Below are 21,285 nucleotides of genomic sequence, written 5' to 3'. Positions count from 1 at the left end.
TTAGAAACCCTCTTGAATAAGTCACAACTGCTGAAAAGGGAGAAATTCAAAAGGCAATAGCCATTCAAAAGGGAAGCAATTTTTTCAGAGAACACGCTTTCTGTAGGCTTTTAATAATCTATCTTTCTAGGTTGCCCATTTACTTGCTCACTTTATTTTTTAGTTAAACTCCCTGTTTTTGTTTTATAAAATACTAGCAGAAGCATGAAAGACTAAAGATAGCCTGATGAGTAAGTTGCCATGACATAAATGAAGCAATAATTAGCAGCCTCCCTTGCAAACGGGAAACTAGCAGTAAGGGCAGCTATGTCTAGACAGAGAACCTACCACTGAACATTTACTTACTCTAAGATACTCTTTACATTGTAGGAGTAGGTAGGAAGAGCAATGACAAAAGCTTCCTTTGCCTCTTAACAGCTAAATCTTAAAAACACCAGTCCTCGTCTATTTACATTACTTTTAAAGCTTTATTCAACTTGTATTTTTCAGACTAATCTTTTATTCTGGGCAACTGCCATCAGCTGTTTCAAAAGAAAATTGATAAAACAGGCCAAGATTGAACATGCAAGTTTTCTTATAAGTTATTAAAACAGTTCTAAAATTTCTGTTCTTTGGGCTAATTTGACAAAAAGTTTAGAGATACTTCATGAACATGTCATCTCCAATCATCATTAAAAGACTTGAGTAATATAAAAGCCTTTGGAAACTGGACACTATCCTCAGCATAAATGTGGTGACAGCTGATGATCCTCTAAAGGTTTGTGCTCTAATTAAGCATTTGTTGATCCTTCATGTTTACCATATATGAAAAAAGGCGTAAGCATCACATCCACAAACCATAGTGTACACCTGAGACACAAATGCCAAGAATTTAAATTAAACTGAATTCTAGGAGCCATTATAAAACTAGCCCAAGAAACTAAGAGCTGTGAAAGTTGTCTTTACTTTTAATGCACTGCTTAATTGCAGCCAGACAAAAAGGAAGAGAAAGAAATATGATCCAAAGTGAAATCAAAAAGAGGGCTTGTACTATTTTTTAATAGCTTACACTGAATCCTGGAATATCTTGGGACTAAAAAAGCAAACCAGATCTCTTGCATTACTGAGAAAGACACAAGATTTGGATAAACATTTCTAAGAGAGGGAGAAGTAGAGGTGACCAGCAGGCATGAATAATAAAGAAAATAAGAATATAATCAAAATGTGCAATTGCAAATATTTCAAGAGATTTCAGCATTATCCATGTTAAATTAAATTCTAGAGGTCATCCAGAAAAGACCATCAGAGGGAGAGAATAGGACTTTTCAATAATCTGTTTATATTCATCTCAAGCCATGAGCAATAGATCATAGAGTGAACAAAACTTACTTAATTGTTTTCATAAACTGTAACCTAACATCTTCACAAAATGAAGTCTGTGGGACCACACTAAAGCAAGAAGGGAATCATGGATTTTATTCAATTTAAAAAATAGTACTTTGAAGTTCAGAAATACAAGGAGTAATTCACAAAAGGAGAAAAGGATTCAAAGATGGGTTTCAGTGGAAAACGTATTGGAAATTCTGCAAAAAAATATATATATTCTGAAAGAGTGACCTAAGAGACTTTACAAGCACCAGACTAAGATGAAAATCAAGAGAGGCAAAGAAGCAACAGTAAGGAACAGGCAACCACCATGGAAGCACCTTCAAGAAGGAGGAAGGCAGGCCAGCCAGGTGGCAGGGACCAGGCCAGGGCTACAGGAGCTTTGCTGAGGGCAGTTTCAGCTAAGTGAAAAGGATATCAGCCAAACTGGAGGCAATGCAAAACTGAACTAGGGGTCTGATGAACTCAGAGATGAACTAAGAATATGGGTCTGGTTCTGCTCCTAATTTTGGAGTAAAGTCAAAGATGTACGTCTTAATTCTAGATGGGTGAAATTTAGGTATTAAGGCTAGTCCTTAATTAAGTCCTGATTCCTAAGTCTTTAAAACAAGGTGTTAGGTCAACAATAAAGTTTTGCTCTAATGAATTTAAAAAATGCAAACAAACAAACAGGAAAAATATGAATAGGAAAAAACTCAAAAGTACCCACATGGAGAGAGATGCAAGAGAGGACACAACTAACCAACCTTACATGTCCTTTTCAAAGTAATATTCAGCATCACCATAATTTTTTTCAAGCTATTTAATTCCCTAACCTAACAATTAGCATTTATTCCTGTAAAATACTTTAAACTTACTCTAAGAAGCAAGGTGATGCCCAATTTTCAAGTTTTCAGCCATTACAATTTATACTGAAATTTCTAGATATTTTTGTTTCGGATAACACGTAATGAATAAACTGATAGGTGTTCCTGTACTGTCCTGGGTCAGCAAGGCTGGAGTAGGAACATATTCCAAAACTCTGCATCAGCAGCTCTCAGCTCTGCACCACATGGAATTCAATTATGGATATCTGGTGCTCAAGACAGCTGTATGCTCCTTTGAAGTATGATGAACTCCTGGTTACATAACAGGGCCGTACACCACTTCTGATATTGTGTGTTCTACCAAGAGTGTGATCTATTTAGGGGATTTATACAGAAAAATAGTCACAGAAACTGTGACATTTGTGGTTTACTGATAGACTGAGCCACATTAAGATCGCTGCTAATCCAGCAACATCTTAAATTCCTGACCTTGACAGATGGTTGACGTGGCACTCGGCTACTACGATGTCCCTCTATTTGGATGTGTTAAACAAAAGATAACTAAAATATCTGTTACTCAGGAAAAGCATGGTATATCAGTTTTAAAAAAGAGTATTTTCTGTTTATTTGCAAACTTTGAATTTGAGAAAAAATCTATTTAGAATGCAAGAGAAGCTTTTTTAAAATGTGGTGTGCAATAATCTATAGGAAATTGCTGGATATATGGTAACAGCAGGAGAGTGGAAAACACTACCGACTGTTTTAAATGACCTGAAAAATAAGAAACTTGTCTATTCTAGTAACTTTTATGAGTATATTTAACCATGAGCACTTTCAAATGCTGCGTGATTTTAAGTTGCCTGAGTAACCTCAGTTTTATAGTTTAACTGCATTTTCCAAATAATTTCAAAAACCCGTTAAAAAAAATGCCTCAAATGTTGCATCTTAAAGAAAAACAAAAAGTAACACCAAAGTCAAAACATAAAACAAAGATATTGTTAGAGAACTTTGTAGATTAACTAGGTTATTTAGGAATGCTTGTATAAGAATTCAGTGGAAATAATTTATTCTCACAGTTATCCCTTTTCCAGTTGTGTAAAACTATTCTTCAGGAAAGATTTAAAGAGTTAAGAAGTAATCATGTTCTCATATCTATGCCATTTTTTTTTTGAGTGTTTGTAACCAAACTTCAGCTTAATGTGTAGAGTAGGGATGATCTTAACTATATCAGCAAGACATTAAGTAGATAAGTTAATATTTGTATACTATTGTGAAGTTAATTAGTAGAGAGAAAAAAACCTAATTATCTTTAGCCACATAAAATGGTATTAGGTGCCATACCTTACAACAAGATGATCCTAATGTTGAATTAATTATCCAAGAGAAAGGAAAAGTATGTAAGGTAATGTCTACACCCAGGTTTGTAACAGTAGGCAAACACCTGGCCAGATAGCCCACAGGTACAGATAACACTATAGCCAGAATGCCAGCATATTTGCATTGACCTCTGCACTATTTTGTATCAAAAGTATTTCAGGGGGGAAAAAAAACCCAAAACCTAGCATAGACATCCAGTTTGAGTTCTGTGAAATTTTGCGACATGCTGTTTTCTGGTTATCCATTGATTTATATTTTTTGGTGAAGCAGCTATTGATGGAAATCTTGGTAGTCATACTGACTGCTTGGATTCAAAGAAGACAACAATGAAAACTGCAAATGAAGGACAGACTAAGATATGAGTTAAAAAGTTATGAAATCAAGTTCTAGGAGAACTTGCTGATGTGGATACAAAAGCGTACATACCTTAGCAGAGAAAAAGAGCTGGTCACTCTCCTAAGGGCAATTTTCATTAAAATGACAAACCAAATTCTTTCAAGAAGGATAAACTATTAGAAAATCATGTCCTGCTTTAAAAAAAGAGACAAAAGACAACTTTTTCAGTACTTACATCAAACGTGGGTGTGCTTTGCTTGGCACTCTGGTTACATGGCTCTCTGAAGCAGTCAGTGAATGGAAGCAAAAGACCCATTGCAATAATGCGAGAACAGAGCTTTTCTGCTTCTTCTTGTGGTGCATTTTCCTGCTGGCTGAAGAGCTTTTCCAGCAGAGTTCGTCCTGCCAAGGTGATGAGAGAGCAATAAGAATTTGTAGCTACACGCAGGACACGAGTATTTAGGCATTACAATGTGTATTGAAAACTTGAATTATTAGAAGTAAAAAATATTAAATAAAAATATTCTTAAGAAATGTGTCTGATAGTAAGTCTTCAATATAAAACATTTCTACATAATGATTGTAAGTGCTCTGGAACCTGATTAATTAGGATCAAGAAAATTTTCAAGAAAAGTATGTATACATTATATGTGCCACTGCACTGTAAAGCATGAACAAAAATCCATGACTTGTTATTGTAGCATCAGTTTCCTATAAAATTTTTCTGAAGAGAAAATCAAGACATTAGCAAGAGATGAAATAACTTCTTCCAAATATGTCACACAAAGTTAATGCAGAGTTTAGGCTGTCAACTCCTGGAATGAGCCCTTGTTTTTTGAATCATAAAATTGTAATAGTCTTTGTGAAATTTTGCTCTGTTTCTTTGGAGAAACTCAATAAAAGAATAGTGACAAAAAACTCTCATAAATATTCTGTGTAAAATTGTGTTGTATACAGCTCCAGAGTGGTAGAGTGCTCCAAACTAAAATGCAGTGTCACAAGCAGCAATTCAGAGAAGAGAAGCTTATAAAGAGCAAGAAGATACTTATTCTTCTTATAGGGCCAGATTTCATTACCAAAGTGTTTTCTTTTGTTATCCAACCAGAAAATGAAAGGAAAGCATATGTTATATAATATATAAGAGGAGAAAATCTTAGTGGTTTGAAATATGACAATGCTTTGTGAATTTAGCCAGAAATAGACTATAAAAAATAGTTGCATACGCAGGTTGCAGTAAAATCTACACAGTAAGAATATTAAATTGCTTAAGCTCTAAAATGTCAGATGTAAAAAGATGTCAAAATTCAGATTTACATGATATGGATAAAGAGATGAAATATAGATCTACTGAAAAAGAAAACACAAATGGAGTAATAAAGTTAATTTCATGTTTGAGTATAAACTAGCTGGGAATACAGCTTGTACCTAAATAAGTTCTATAGCCTGTTTTTTCCAGCCACTCATTCAAAGCCAAAGTTATTAAAAAGAAAAAAAAAACAAACAAAACCCAAAACTGTTAAGAAAGCATTTTAGTGTAATTTAGCATAATAAAAAAAATCATTGATAATTACAATTCTACTGGTTTTTGCATGCAAGATTTCTGATTGAACATTAACTTTGTTCAAAATGTAAATTTTCCCAGGCTTTCTGAACATACTAAAAAGGTTTTTCTTTTAAACATCTGGAAGAAATTTTAAAAGGATTCTGTAAGTCACATTTGGCTAGAAATCACTGTAAATTTTAATTTAATGTGGCAATACACTAAAATAAACAATGCATTAAAATGTTGGAAGTTGTTTCTAAGATTTTCTTCTCCACATCTGAAGATCTGATAATTATCTGATTATTAGTCCAAGTTTGCTAGACCTTTATTAGACAAAATATAATACATTCAAGGGAATAAAACAGGAGATAAGCTATGAGATAAACTTTTACAAGACATAAATTTTGTTACGTTTGACAGTTCGATTGCTTCTGTTTCTTGGCTGCACCACCTAAAATGCAATGCCAACAAAACTGCTTAATCAACATATCCCTCTATCAGAGTTCAGCTGTTAATTCTTTAATATAATTTATTAGTTCAAGGCATCTTTCTTGCTGACCACAGAGGATCACTTTGCTCACACCCAGAAAGAAAGAATTATACAAGAAAATGACACATTTCTGCATGCCATGCAATATATTGAAATGTTATCCATGACTACTAAGTATCAGACTTGATAAATTTCCTCTTTTTTTTCTTCCCCTGGACATTTCAACATTTAAATAAGCTTGTCATGTTTAAAGAGTTGTCTCCTGCATATTCAGAAAAAGAATAGCCCCTTCCTTTTGCTTTCACCTAATTAGCAGGAAAAATATGTATAAATTACAAAACAGGATATGTAGCTTTTCTCCCCTTAATTCACCCAGTCTTTTGCTAATTTTTATAACATTTAACTGTGTTGCTCAGGTTCAAATACATTGTTCAGAAACTTAATTGCTATTCAATTGCAGTTTAATTTTCATAGTAATTTTAAACTATTTTCTAAAAAAATTTATTATTCAAACAACAGAAAATAAGTATATGTATATAAAAAAAGTCATTAATGAATTTAATTAACTCAGATTATGATAAGAGAAATTATATCATTTTGCCCACCTGAGCATGAATAAGTCTTGGAATAAATAAGATTGTAAAATTATTTCATTATGTTAGCAACTACTTCTTAACCTAAAAGAATTAAAATTTGATTTAAACTGATTTCAGGCTAAATTTCAGTCAACTAAAAGACTTTTAACTACAATTTTACATTGTTAGTTTATAACTAAAAGGCACCAGCAACAGCTTTTGGCCTCAGACACCTTAATCATTCATGAGGTAAATACATGAAGTAATAACTTCTGGAGGTGAAGATGTTTGCAAATAATCTGGAACAATTAAATTATTTGTAATTTTATAATTATTAGATGATCGGCTGATTTCTGCTATGAGTTGAAATGGAATGGCAAAAAATTTCTCTTGACTGCCTTCACCTGCTATGGAACCAGTAAAAATTAAACCCAAGGTCTCTGAGATCTCTTTTTTCCCCTAAGAGGTTAAATTGCCACTGCTCACATTTAAAACATTTCTTCCTAGAAATCCCAAGTCACTAAGTTATTGAACCCAATTCTTACCTTTCCCCTAATTATTTTGGCAAAGCATGGGAAGCATACTAAATTTAGAATTAGACAAGAACTTCAGCTTTAGATCAAATAAGCATTCTGAGCACCCTGCCAAAAATCTTCAGGAAGTAAGATGACTATAAACTCAGAAGATATATTTTAGGAGCTTAGAATAGCTTATTATACCCCAGTGAGGAATAAAAATACTTTCATTTTTCTTCTGTTGCAAAGAATTACACAATTAATCAACTAAAAGAATCAGAAGATGAGATTAAGTATCAGGTATTCTGGACTTCTGTGTATATTTTGTTATAATTTGCTATTGTGACTCAGCAAGAATCTTCTGGCTCAGTTTCCAAGTTCCTTATTCTCCACGTCTAGATGACCTGCCTCTTTCTCCTACTCCCATGAAGATGAAGCGCTATTGATCTTGTCTCCTCCACTATGACACAACAGGTCCTCATCCAATCCCTCTGATCAAGAATTGAACACCACTGTTCACGAAAGCCATCTCTGTAGGATATGTAATCTATTCACTACTGAATGAAAATTCACATGTTCCAGTATTGTTTCCTTTCATACTGTCTCCCTGTATGAAAAAGGTGGGTAAAAGAGTGGTCAGCATTGTCCATGGAGAAGTACAAGCAAATCCTGACTCAATGAATTCACCTTATAGATCTTTGATATGCTCAGAAGACAAGCCCTTCAAAGAGCTACAAGGTGAGCAACAAAATCCTTAAAAAGCAGCAATACCATAAAAATGTTGTTAGCTTTGAATTTGCCTAATTATCAAGGGGAGGAAGAGACAAGAATGGAAATGAAAATAGGAAAAAAAACTGGAGTAATCATACTCACAGTCTTACTGAAAACGTGCACACTGAGGCACTGTGCTGCAGCAGAGCTTGCAATAATGCTTCCCTGAGGATCTTGCTGTTATAGCCTCACATTTATCTTTAAAGATGTTCTTCTATCCTCCTTATGCTGGATTTCCAAAAGCCCAGGAGCACAGCTGGTAGTGAGCACCAGTTGAGACTAATGATCAAAATGAGTTGTACTCCGAAAGCTCCCCCTTCTGCCAGTCTCAGTGACTGCCTCTCCAAAAAGCCAGAGCACTACACCACACTTGCACCATTGACACAGCAGCTGCATCAGTACATCTTAACCTACACACACACTGCAGACTTTCTATTTTTATTGTTCCTAATGCAAAGTGAATGGCTTCAGTATAGCACGAGTTCTGAACACCCTTATTCAGTCACCTCAAGACCTAGCTACGTACATATTACTCACATCTTTAAATGCTGAAATCTGCTTGATTCCTTTTCCCGTTTACTCTTCTTTTGTCCATTTTAGTAAGATCAGAAATGCTCACACTGCAAAGCGATTTTATAAGCTTTGAAGCCAAATGTGCCATAGGCCTTGCTCTATTTTTAGGAAACAGTACAAGAAATAAAGGAAAAGGAAGAAGAAGTAGACAAAATAGTGAATTTCGATTTAAAATATTTTCTTTTAGTCTTGCAAAATGTGAAAAGACAATTGTAGTCTTCTTACAGTTTCTCATTTAGAAAGGATTTCAATTATGAAAATAGTTTTGCAAACAAAGACTAACAAGAAACAATGAACACCAAACTAAAAAGAGAGAGAGAAAATAGGAGGCGAAAAAAAAGGAGTTGCATTCAAAAATTAGGAAATGCTGTACTTCAGCTATCTGCTGTTCAATATTAGTCTAAATTATTCCTTCATTCCAATTCTTTTTCTATCTCCTTTTCTATGTATGCTGCCAGCAATGTGGCAGCTAACTCAGGCCTCAGTCATCTGGCACAGCACCTGAACAGTGCAGCACCAAACATGCCCCAGAATACCAGAAGAGGACAAACATGTCAGAGAGACAAAAATACTGTAAAGATGTTCATATTTTTAGCTGAGATAGCAATCGCAACTACATGCAATTTCTTAAAATTTTCCGTACATATGCACCCATTCATTGTATTCACTCAAACTGTACAGCAAAATCTTAACGAACAATTTTTCAGGGCAAATCAGTTAAACTCCGTTTTCACCCTTTTGCTGTTCAGTGTACTTTACCAGGTCTCAAATATTTCAAGCATAATAATATTTTACATATAAAATTGTTATCTCAGTGACAAAAAAGTATTGAAATGCTTTAACGTTTTTATTTAATTTCAAAATCTTTTCAAATTTCCAGTTTTTCAGCTAGCCTATACCACTCAGCCTAAATATAACATGCAACACATGATTGCTGAGAAAGAAGAGGCTTTCCAAGATGCACATGAAACCTGGGAATGTGCAGAATGAAAACAGAAATTGGTATTCTTGCTGACTTTTCTTCAGATGATAAGTCCAAGTACTGTATAACAGCATATTAAATATGCATTTGCAGTACAAAAGAAGCAATTTAGTTTTGTCTGTTATTTGCCTGAAGACTGACCTGGGAGATTACACCCAAAATTCCAGGATTAGAAACTTCATTTATTGTTCTTTTTCACTGCAGAATTTCTAATCCTCTTCTGATTTAAATTGGAAAACTGTTCTAGATGACTCATCCTGTGAGGTTGCTTTAGCTGTTTTGTTTTCTCTTTTCTGGGTTTTTTTCTTTTTTTAATTTTTTTTAAGGGATTGAATTTTTATTGACAGATACTTTTCTAAAATCATGTGATGTATTTCTGACAGCCTGGTTACATAAAACATGGAAAATCTAGTAAGCAACAGCCTCTGCACAATATTGTTTCATAACAAAAAGAAAAAAAAAAGCCTTCTGCTTTGAATAAACACAAAATAAAATACATTTTAAAGTCTATAATTTCTAGGCAGCATAAACTTTAAATATAATGAAATTGGTCAAGGTCTAGGGTTAGGGCACACATTGCTATAATACTGTCAAATATATTTCCTTTTGTTCTTATTATCCATGTGATAGTTGATCTCTTCTTTCACTGATTGTACAGAAGCCTATGTTTCTAAGGGGGGAAAAGCCCATAGATGATATATATGGATATCTTTATATATTTCTACTGTATATTTCAATATTATGTATAAAATACTATTTCTTCATATTTATATATTATGCTTTAGTATTTAGAATGTTAATCAAGTTAACGATATGTGGAAACACCAAAGAAGATTGTCCTTCCTTCTCTGATGTTCCTCCTCCAGATTTCCTGGCTATGTTCACATGGATGCTATGAACTAAACCCACACATCATCTTACATTCAGAAGTCAAAGTAGAAAGCCTGTCTAAGCCTGACAATTAAGAAAAAAAGACATATCAACATTATCTCCCTCATTCCCACAGTTTTCTATGGCTGCCTACACACAGTTTCAAAGTCAGAAATATCTATTTATTAAATTACAGAGAATAATGTATTGATTGGATCGATTCATAGACTATTCAAACAACTAGAATAACACTATCAATTAGTTTTACATTTCTCAGTCCTGTACTTGATTGTCACAGTAAACACTATGCTTTACTTTTGCCAAGTTGTCTGAATTTCTTGGCATCTTAATCTCACTCCTTTTACAATGTCCTATCTCTCATAGTATCTTTGTTTAGTATTAAAAATTTTCCATGTAACTCTTCACTAGCTCTAAGGATAAGACCAGAGTACATCAACTCCTGTGCAACTCAAGCAAGTAGGTTTTTTTTCCTTTACTTTAGCCTTACATTTATCACTAAAAATTTAAACAGATTCTGGATTGTGCAAGACAGCTTTAATAAGTGTATAAACTGTGAGATTTCAACTCAGCTAAGAATAAGCAACATCTTACACAGAAAAAGAGAGGGAATCATATAATTCTAACAGCTTCAAGTGCTTGAAACATCCCAAAGAGAGCTAAGGAGCAAGTGTGCATGCTCCCTTTTGGAAGCAAGGGCATTAGCTGCCACTGGAAGAGAATCCTGCCACTGCTCCCAGGTGCATGCAGGGCAAAAGTAGCACCTCAGCAAAATGGCCCTGAAATTCTTCCAGAAATGCCCTGATGGAAAAAGCAGAAGTCTGACAAAATTTGAAAAAAAGGATTCTCCAAAATTAAAGGTGAAAAAGACAGATCACTGAATTAAGGAAGTAAAAATTCACACTGGAAAAGATGTTACAGTTTTCAAAAAACCCCACATCGCCTCCTTGATCTATAGTTCTTGACTGAGCCAAGCAGCTGTATTTTAAAACAACCTGTTCATTTGTGCTGACTATGAGACATGACAACACCACCAATTTCAGCATATAACCCAGTGGTCTATTATAAGATTACTTAAACAGATACTGTATTTCCACAAATCATGCTAGAAAGCATGTGAAAATCTAATTAATGCAGACCTTCATCCTGATGAATGAAATCCTAAGGTCAGTAACTAATTTTGAAATTTGTGTCATAATATAGAAAGACAGGCATAGAATGAAAATTTTACTTGGCAGTAAAAATATCAAGCCCTACAAGTGCCATGGCCAGGACAAAGGTGAGGACGTAGGTCTGATCTTGTGTTAATTATGTAATATACTTTCCACAGCCTGACTGAGCCCATCAATCACAACACTAGGGGGGAGCAGGCCAAAATGACACAGTTCCTCTGGTGGCAGTGAAGTAACAGAGTCCCTTATCTAAAATCACAAGGACTTCTCTTCTTTGGCTAAATGATTTGCAGTGTTACCATTATATATGGAAATGCAGATGAACGCCTTCTTACCACTCTTGTGTTGTCTAGAAAGCAGCTGTAAATAAAATGTTATCAATGTAGTCTTATTGATCTTTGCTAAAACCATGCTGCATTTTGTTGGTTTTCTTTACCCTTTTGTTATATACTCAGCAGTTAATTATATCTTATCATTTCCTCCTTCAAGACTTGTTCCAAAGACTTGCTTGCTGCTGCAGTCAAAAACAAGATAAAACTGGCCTGATTATTTGCAATAACAACATCTTACTTTTTATAAAAAGCAGATATCATAGCTTTGCCATCACCAGAGCTTCAAAATATATTAAAATATTTGTGAGAGACTGTCACAGTGCTTTCAGCATTCTTCCAGATTAGCAAGTTTGTGAAGCACTCTGTCTCCCTAACTCAAACATAAGCTCCTTGAAATTTTGCTTCCATGGTGACTAAGATTTTACACCTTTCCCCCACAGTGAATTTTTTTACATATGACATATGTATAACAGGATAAGCTGAGATGGAATGTAAAACTATTCTTTTATCCCTACCTTTTGCTATATATCATTTATGGATGTCATTTAGTGACATATATAGGAAAAAGTAAGAACACCTTTTTCAGAAGTTTTCATATAGCAAATTTCAGAAGCTGAAGAATTTAAAATTATTGTTAAATACCAGAAAATTCCTCAATTATGCTATAGCAGTGGCATGGAGGACAAGATGCCTTTCTAAAAATATGAACAACATGTTCCCCCACCCCAATATGAAATGACATGTCTCCCTCCACATGATTTCTCTTCAGGCATGCAGTACTATTGCAGCTTACAGAGGTACATTTTTAAACCTTCCCTAATTACACCAATTTATATGAAGGAGAACCTATATGTGTCTGTCTACCAAATCTTTTAGGCACCATATGCATCTTTGGCAAATTTCATATTGTGTTTTCCAGGTACTTAGCTTCCTCTCAGCAAGTATTTAATTCTGTCTCTTTACCCTTTTAGTTTCTGTGGTGATTTGTGATGTGAAGGCAGTAGTCTATGCCAGGTTCTCACAGACTGCTGGAAAGCCACAATGCTTACTGTCTAGCTCTTTTAAAGTAAGAAGCTCCTCTGATGTCTTTTTGAGCATCTATTACTAACAGCATCTTTTGTCAGTCTAACCTGATGGAGACTATTCCTTACAACCCAATTTTGTAAAACTTTATTCCATATATAATACAATCTGGCCTATCTCTACCTTAGAAGTAAATTCTCAAGCTCAAGCAGCCAAAAGTCACAAGACACAAATGAACTCAACCAAACTGGCGGTCTTTAAAGTGAGACACAAATAACACATTTCGTTCAAACTACTCAATAGTTCCCAGGCATGCCTAGCTTTCTTTCTCTTCCATGACCTGTGTTCCCAAGGGCTGCTAATCTCCAAATTTAATAACTGATTTTTAATATTTATCAAGATGTACAACAAAGCTCTTCTTTGTATCCATAAACAAACAACAGTTAGATGAAGAAAGGGCAAAAGCAGAAAATTAGAACTACATTCCACAAAAATGAAAAACTAGACATGCACATCCATGTATTTGTGCAGACATGTTCTTCTAAACTTTATTTGAAGGAAACCTAGAAACACAACTCTCTCACTATAACTGGGGCTTTATGTTCTTTCACTGATGTAATCAAATATTTCCCTTAACGATTTCTCTGCCTAAATTATTTCTTGAATCGTTACATGACAAAATAGCACTTGGATACGCAAACTCTTTTATAAAGGCATTTTCTTTTTTTTTTTCTTTATAAACACTTTCTTTTCTTCCATGACTTTTAAGATGTGTTAAGGTAGACAGTTATTCTGATACTACAGCATAGATTTCTTTCTTACAGTGATTTTTTTTCCTTATCAGTGCAAGGAAGAAGAAAGTATGTACTAGGGAAAAAGAAACACCTATCCTATCTCTGCATCTTCAAGGGACATCCGAGACAAATCTCAGCATCAAATGACCTCTAGAATGAAAGGAGTCTTTTGTAACTAGTTCCACAGTAAAGTTATCTCTGTTTTCTCCCGATTCAAATTCACATCAGGTTCAGAGCTCTGGCATTGCTGATAACTTTTATATAGATCCTGAGACCAAAAAATTCATACTTATATTGACAAATAAGAATGTCTCAATAAATCTCATTTGCTTTCCTGCCCCTACTTAGCTATATATGTCAAGATGTCAAAAAGATTATATTGTCAATATTTATCTACTTCTTCTATATTTATGTGTTTACATTTAGCTTTATACATATTAAGGTTTACTTTTACAACTTATGATGTTTACACACACACTCTCATAACCACTGCTTCTTACTGTTGCAAAATTGCTAACTTACTTAATGGTTATACTGCTGTGCAACTACAGATGAAAAAAGTCATGGTCACTATTTATCTGAGGATAAAACAAGATTTAGCATCAGAAAACATAACTCATTTCCTGGTCAGAAAGCCTAGCTATTTCCATCAGTGTAAAGAAAAAATTCTGGACAGCAGCAACACAGAAATAAAAGGAGGAGCGGTGCTTTTTTCATTCAAGGTAAAAAAGCCCACCTTATTGTCCCTAATTTTCTTTACATTAACTGCAGGAATGCAGGAAGCTGCTGTTGCTTAGAGAAGATAGTAGCTCCTGAGCCCATTTTGCTGCCTTTTCTAAAGCATTTAATGAAATGCAACCGGCCTTCTATTATCATATCAAGAGGCAGGAATGAAGTGACACAATGCAAAGTCCTAACATCTGTCCATCACCTTCCTGGTACAGCTTGCTTTTGCCCTGTTCCCTTTGTACCAGCTCACCCCATTCCCAAAAAAGAACAACTGCCTGCATAAAAGTAAGTTTCTGGAAACTTGCAGTCCAGCTAAGTGGTACAGAATGATGTTTTTAAATGCATCTAAAAATAACCCGAGCTGCAGTCACCCACACCCACACATATAGGGTTCATCACCACTACTCCTTATGTAAGCTGAAATTTTGGCAGAGGTAGGTCTTAAGGAATACACTTGGCCATATCCTGAGCTTGATTAAAACACTAAACAAACAAAATATCCTGGGTAATTAGTATTTCAGTTGTTTTTCATCACCTGTATTCACAACTTAGTCCTTCATATACAGTCAGCTTAAAATATCCTTAGAGTTGCATTTGAAATCCAAGGTTTTTTTGCCTTAGAACAGCACAAGTAAAAAAAGGACTTGTTTCAATAAATAGGTTTTTTAGGGTTTTTTTTTCTGCAAATAAGTTCTACACACAGTTTTGTGTTTTTGTTTTTTTTTTTTTTTTTTAAATAGACCAATGATGTCCCAAGCTATTAAAAAGGGATGTATATTTAAAAAAAATAATAAAGGACAATTAGATCCAAGAAATATAATCAAACTTAGCCTCCACATAATTATTCCCACTGAAATAATCCACTGCTCACTTCACAGAAATGAAGTCACTGAAGCACACAACATCCTTGAATGGTCAGTTCCAGACAGGCACCTTGTGTGATGGATATTCTAGTGGTACTGTGTCTCAGAATCAAATAGAGATGCACAAACTTCAGCTATAAATTGCCCCTTTTTCTTTCCCCCTTTGCACCCCAAAAAAGACCATCAGACAACCAAGACCCCACAGTCCTACCCCAGACACGCTGGGCTGCCAATGATGCCTCAGAATGTGGCTCTGCTCAGAATGTGCTTGCCCAGCAGATAGAGCCACTCAATCTCATGACCAAAACCTGCTACTCCCAATGAAGTTCCAGATAAAGATCAAAGTATTAATCATGAGATCCCATCAAAACAAGCCTGTGGCAGCACTGAATTCCAGTGGAATTACTTATGTTGCTCCAAATCCCATATTGCTGTTAAAGTAACTTATCAGCACTCAGCAGCCTTTCAACAACATATTGCAGCCCATTTTCAAACGCAATTTAGTACAGTTGAAGGGCAGTGTTGGAGTCATCCCCTCACCCCAAGTTTTGTGTGTACTAGGCAAAAAGAGGAGGATCTTTCCCTTCAGATGCTCGCTAGCAACACTCAGTGTGGCGTGTGATCACATACCACATGGAGGGTGCTGCTGGGCAGCTCCCTCAGTTAGAGGAGGCTACACCCCATCTGATAAAAGAATCATCTGTATTACTGCTAACAAACATCAGCAGTGCAACAGCAAACCATAAGTAATCTTAAATAACAGCTGCATGATAAACAGTCTTGCTCAGGATGCCGACAGATACAAATCCATATTGTGGGCAGCATCACATGAATCAGAGAGCTTTTTTTTTAAGCCCCATAAAAGGCATTTAAAAAGATCTACTTTGCATCTCAGAAACAAACTTTCATCTAACTTTTTCAAGTTTTCACATACTTATCTGTACTAAACCTAGGTACATGCCTGCAGACACTGCACTGCAATTGCAAATGGGAAGACAGCATTAGCACAGTACAAAAGTAAAATAAAGCAGCAGAAATCAGCAGACATGAGTACACAAGCACAGCACTGGCTTCAAGTTTTGTTTTATGGTAACCAGGGTTTTTTGTTTGCCTCCTCTTTATAGATAGAGCAGAAAAAATATAAATCTCTGAAGAAAAATTTAAAGATAAAATATCTGTTTGAAAGAGCTTCATGCAGCAAGTGTGTTACAAGCAGCCAACAGTGATTAGGAAGGGCATGGGTTTGTCTGGGTCAAGTTTAATTACCATCTGGGGCAGCTGATGCGACTCATTCAATTTATGTAAAAGACACCCTTATTAGTTCCTCTGCAATCACTGCACCTCAAATTAATGCAAACTTTTTTCTAAATCTGTCTGCTGCCCCTTTCACTTCAGTTATGTTAATGTTTGGAAACATCAGTTTCATTTTCCCACCCAGATACTCACTTCACTTTAGTGCAAATTATTCACTGCCACATACCAAAGTGAGAGAACCAGCTCTTGTTGAGCTCTTGCTCTCCTGGGACCACCATATAAAAACCATGGCTCCACTGTGCATTGGGTAATCTAGAACTTGTAATTACTGTCACTACAAATTCAAATGCAGCTATCCACATAAAATGTGAAATAGATCCATGCCTGAATTACAGAATGGCCTTAAACTTGTCCATACCATTTTCCTAAAACATGCATAGAATTCAAAATACTGTACTTTTCTTCCTATATAAATCAAAATTAAAATATGCAAAGTCTCTGCCATTCAAGTACTTGGCTTCCATCTACATTTGACATTAACACAGTCTTAAAGAGTTCATATGGCTCTCTGTGAAAACCAAATGGCACACAGCCAAACCACAACATGGTGCAAAAGTAGGCCAATCATCTGCATAGGACCTGCTGTCATTGAAATCGATGATAAAGTGCTGTGGAATATTTTACTTGATTCCAGTTGGAAATGCAGAGCAACACTGCAGTCACTGCACAGCAAAATGGGATTTCATGCTGTCGGCAAGAAGCTGTTTTGGATTCGGTTTGCTTTGTTTTTGTTTTTTAGGCTAGAATTATCCCACTATAAAGAATCTTATTTCTAAAAGCCTGATGCTAATTCCCAAATCAATATACCTCATGCATGCAAGTAAAATACATTTTTCACAAGTAATATCAAATGAAAAGAAAATTATTTCTGTAATCATTGTTGTGTGGAAAGGTTTCTTTTAAGAGGCTTTTCTACTCTTACAGCAATAGGACCTTATGGAAAAAGTAATGTGAAGTTTATTTTCCCTTTTTATTGTACACTAGTTGTTATTTTTAAATTCTCAATGAATTTTAGCTTGTAAATACATTTTTCAAACTGTGAATGGCCAAACAGAGATGAGTCATTTCCAGTTCCCTCACTTTAAGCTTTTCTGCATGAACTGAAAGATATAATTGTCCTCTGCTCGTAAAGACAGCTGGTATGTACATGCAAATGAGGGTCACTGTAATTTCCATAAGAGATAGAACTACTGTTGCATTGGACACCGGTCCCTTCACAATAACAGTCTAAAGCATTGGTGGGAAAAAAACCCAAACCAAAACAAAAATTTTAAAGTAAATCAACACCTTGTGAGGAAATGTGAAAAAGTCTATTTCCCAGAAAACAGATATCTAAAAAGAAGCACCATGTTCTCAAAGTTTGCCATATACAACTTATTTCCATCATAGCACCACCATAAAGTCTAATTATAGATGTAGCAATTAAAAATTTTCTCAGTTGTTTGTACGCTGTCAAATGTTGATAGCAAATAAAACCAGTGTGCTTCTTATATGCTATTAAAGTAGTGAACACCTCAAACTGGAAAAAATTAGGTAGCATGTCCAAAATGAAGTCTAAGAAACAGGTGAAGGGGATTTAAAGCAAATAAAAAAAATATTCAGCTCACTTCATAGTGGGCTAGTCTCAGAGGGGCTGGCTTTTTCTGTGTTAAAAATTTTGGATTCTGATTTTCTACACTGAAATTGGAGATTTTAGTTCAAGGCTACTAAAAAATGAAAGCATTGTGATTTGAATCTAGAAAATAATTTCAGTTATTTACTTCCTAAATCATACTTTTTTGTTTGCTTTTCATAAAACCTCAAAAAAAACCCCTCACTACATTTTTTGCAAAGACCTTGTGCTGGTGTATGGTTGCTGTGTTCATGTATCCAGAACTAATTTCATTAAAATAAAAATCTGATTTCATCTAATAGCAGGTACTCTTAGGGTATGTTTTCTTAGTTGTACAGGTTCCTCAAGTGAAAAATCTATGGAATATGCTGCTGAGTTTTCTCTGTATACATACCTCCTATGTGGCAGAAGTGTTCCTAATTACGAATATATTACCTTCAGAAAGAAACTTAAGGTGAGGGAAATAGAAAGGGAAAACCACCTCTCAGAGTGAAGGAAAATATAAGCATCTACTCACACTACTTCATTTGTGAACTTTCTATTCCCATGTCTTAGGGACAGGATGCAAGCTGCCTAGCAGGCAAGGTAAAGATTTACTGAATGAGTCACCTTATGTAGCCTGAGCAGCAGCCTGTCACAGCTACCAAATTGTACAACCCCCAGTTTCCCTTCTCCTCCCCTGTTTTGCTGCCTTTCAATACATTCACTTTTTTTTTTCTTCTCCTCCTTCCCCCTTTTGAAGAGGAAATTGGTTCCTTTCTGAAGTGCTGTCCATCTGTGCTTAGCATGGCCTTTTCCTTTTTATATTAAGCAAATCCTCCTCATTGCCTTAGTTTAACACCAGGTGCAGCTCTCATGTGTTTATAGTACACTAGAACTGCACCTAGCACAAGAAAACCCCAAACAGGATCCTGGCTACAGAAAGCTTTGCATTTGAAAGTTCTATTTATGCAGAGAGCTGATCTGCCTACAACAGTGCAGCTTTTCGCATTTTTCAACAAGGATAATTTAAGGCATTCAGCCTTTTCCTACAGGATGTAGACAAAGGAGACAAGTAGAAAGAAAAACTTCAAAGAGTTATGCACTTCCTTTACTGGCAGTACTGCCAGGCTGATGAAATGTGACTGTGTTTGTAAGATCAGGCCTTGGATTGCAAGGCCAAGAAGTACTACATGCAATGAATTAAGGTATTTTAAAAATATTTTCAAAGCTGTTGTGGGAAGAGAAAAAAAACCCAAAACAACTCTTAATACATATCACTCACCTGAAAAGACATTGGGAAATGTCTCCGTAGAAGCCTGGACCCCTGAGGACTTTCTTGAATGAGTCAAAGGCACTCTTTCTGCTTGAATTTTCTCTCTAAACCCCTTGTTCTCCAAAAAGTCTGCAGAGCTCACCTTCTCTGTTATCTCACTTTTGTGATTGGACACCTCTTCTGTCCAGTCTGCAGAGCGACTGAACAAACCTGCCAAACTAGCAGACCTCTTCTTCCTGACTGAGACTTTTTCCTTTTTGTGGAAGGACTCCTGCCTCCTTGTGAAGAGGGGGCTCTGGGATGGAGAGGGAGAAGGTGAATGGTTAGGAGAACTCAGTTGCCTAGTTGTGGTTTTGATGTAACAGGGATTAATTAGATAGGGCTTAAAACATCGGGAACCAAGCACTGGACTGTCCACTGTTCCTTCAGAGGACAAACTGCCATTTTTCATTTCCGTGGATAAACCATTATGCAGCTCCTCTTGACTGGCTGACAGAGTATGTTTCCCTTCCTGAGTCTCAGCAGCATGATCATGGCCTGCATCTGAAATATCACTCTCTATTACTGAGCCCTGAAAATCAACAGCCAGCCCTTCAGCAATTTTAGCCTCAGCCTCTGCCACTGGAGATGGAAAAGGTTCTGTGGAGCTGTGTGTCTGAGCCCCGTTTTCTACTGCAGTTCTATCCAAACCATCTTGTAGCTCACTGGCTACAGCATCCACTCCAGCAAGGGGCTGCTCCTCAGTCAGTAGCTGACGTTCCTGTGTTTCAAATAAGCCGTTACCAGGAGAGCCTGTGCCATTCACCACTTCCTTCGGCTCACGTTCAGCTGCACAGGAGACGGGAACGCTTTCCACAATTTCCAATGTCGCTGGAAAAGCCCCCTCAGTGTCTGGGCTCCTCTCTTTGTCAGTGGTAGTTACTGAAAAAAACCGTTCAAAATCTAAGGGGGTTGCTTGAGAATTAGCCATGTGTCGGCCCATTGTTTTGGTGACAGAGTCCTCAGTTCCAATGTTAATTGCCCCCTGCTGCTGCTGCTGCTGCAGTCTAATAGCTTGCTGGATATCAGAAAGCAAATCCTCTTGTTCTGCGGCTGAATGGAAACTGTATATATCCGTATCAGAGCCAGAGCTGGTCCTTTGTCCATCCTGTGTCTCTGCAGCAGCTGGAACAGTTTCATTTCTGATTTCAAAATGTTCAACATCTGTGTCTGAGAGACCCCCTTCATCTGCAGAGATGCTTATATCGGGAGTTTTGGTTACAATTGAATGAGTACTGTCCAGCTCCCCAGGCTGCAGGGCCTGGCTTTCCAAAACATCCTCCCGTGAGCTGCTATTCCCATCTTTAGCCTTGGACAGATTTTTTCTAATCCTCAGATTCGAAAACACAGAGGGTCTGGAGTCCGACTTACCCTTCTTCTTCCCCGATTCGCTTCCCTTTGCATGCTTCCCCAGTCCCCTTCTGCCTCCCGATACCTTCTTTGTGCCGTCCGTATCCTTGGGCCCAGAGGCATCCTCTCCTCCTTCTTGCACATCACCTGCATTTTTCTTTAGCTTCCCATCTTGATTCCCCATGATTTTTCGCAGTGCAACACCTCTGGCAATCAAGCCATGCTCGCGGGTTTCATTCCTTTGGCCTGCTGGCGAGATCCCCTCTAGCGAGCCAGGTTTGTTTGCAGGCGGCGGTGATGCAAGTGAGGCAAATGCTTGCTGTGCCTCTCTCCCATCTGCTGGAGCTGCCCTTTTGCATAATGTGCTGCTGGCGCTGGGCTCCGCTGGGACATGCTCAGTGCAGCACTGAGAGCTGCAGACAGCTCCTTCCAATGGCTGCTGCTCCTGGAGCTGCCTGCTCGCCGGGTTTCTGCTGCACTCTTGGTGCTTCAGGAAGGATTCTGTGAAAAGGGTTTCCTTTATAAAAGTCACTTCTTTTTCCACGGTTTTTATTGCCTGCATTGCAAGCTCAGCTTGTCAA

General features: G+C 36.5%; 1 protein-coding gene across 2 annotated transcripts in view; it reads right to left on the bottom strand.

The window, feature by feature from the left end:
* FMN2 (formin 2) overlaps window positions 1-21,075 on the bottom strand; it is a 152,997-nt gene extending 131,922 nt beyond the window's left edge. For both annotated transcript variants that reach the window (XM_058020006.1, XM_058020007.1), the window contains exons 1-2: window positions 19,325-21,075; window positions 4,120-4,286 (exon numbers count right to left, since the gene is read on the bottom strand). In XM_058020006.1, the coding sequence (XP_057875989.1) occupies window positions 4,120-4,286; window positions 19,325-20,888 (1,731 nt within the window). In that variant the 5' untranslated portion in view covers window positions 20,889-21,075. The remainder of the gene's footprint in view (window positions 1-4,119; window positions 4,287-19,324) is intronic.
* Window positions 21,076-21,285: the final 210 nt, after the last annotated feature.

This window comes from Melospiza georgiana, chromosome 3, assembly GCF_028018845.1.
Source record: "Melospiza georgiana isolate bMelGeo1 chromosome 3, bMelGeo1.pri, whole genome shotgun sequence".
In the NCBI taxonomy this organism is placed as follows: Eukaryota; Metazoa; Chordata; class Aves; order Passeriformes; family Passerellidae; genus Melospiza; species Melospiza georgiana.
Note: the sequence above shows the minus strand (reverse complement) of the source record. Positions and strands in the feature narration are given on the sequence as shown.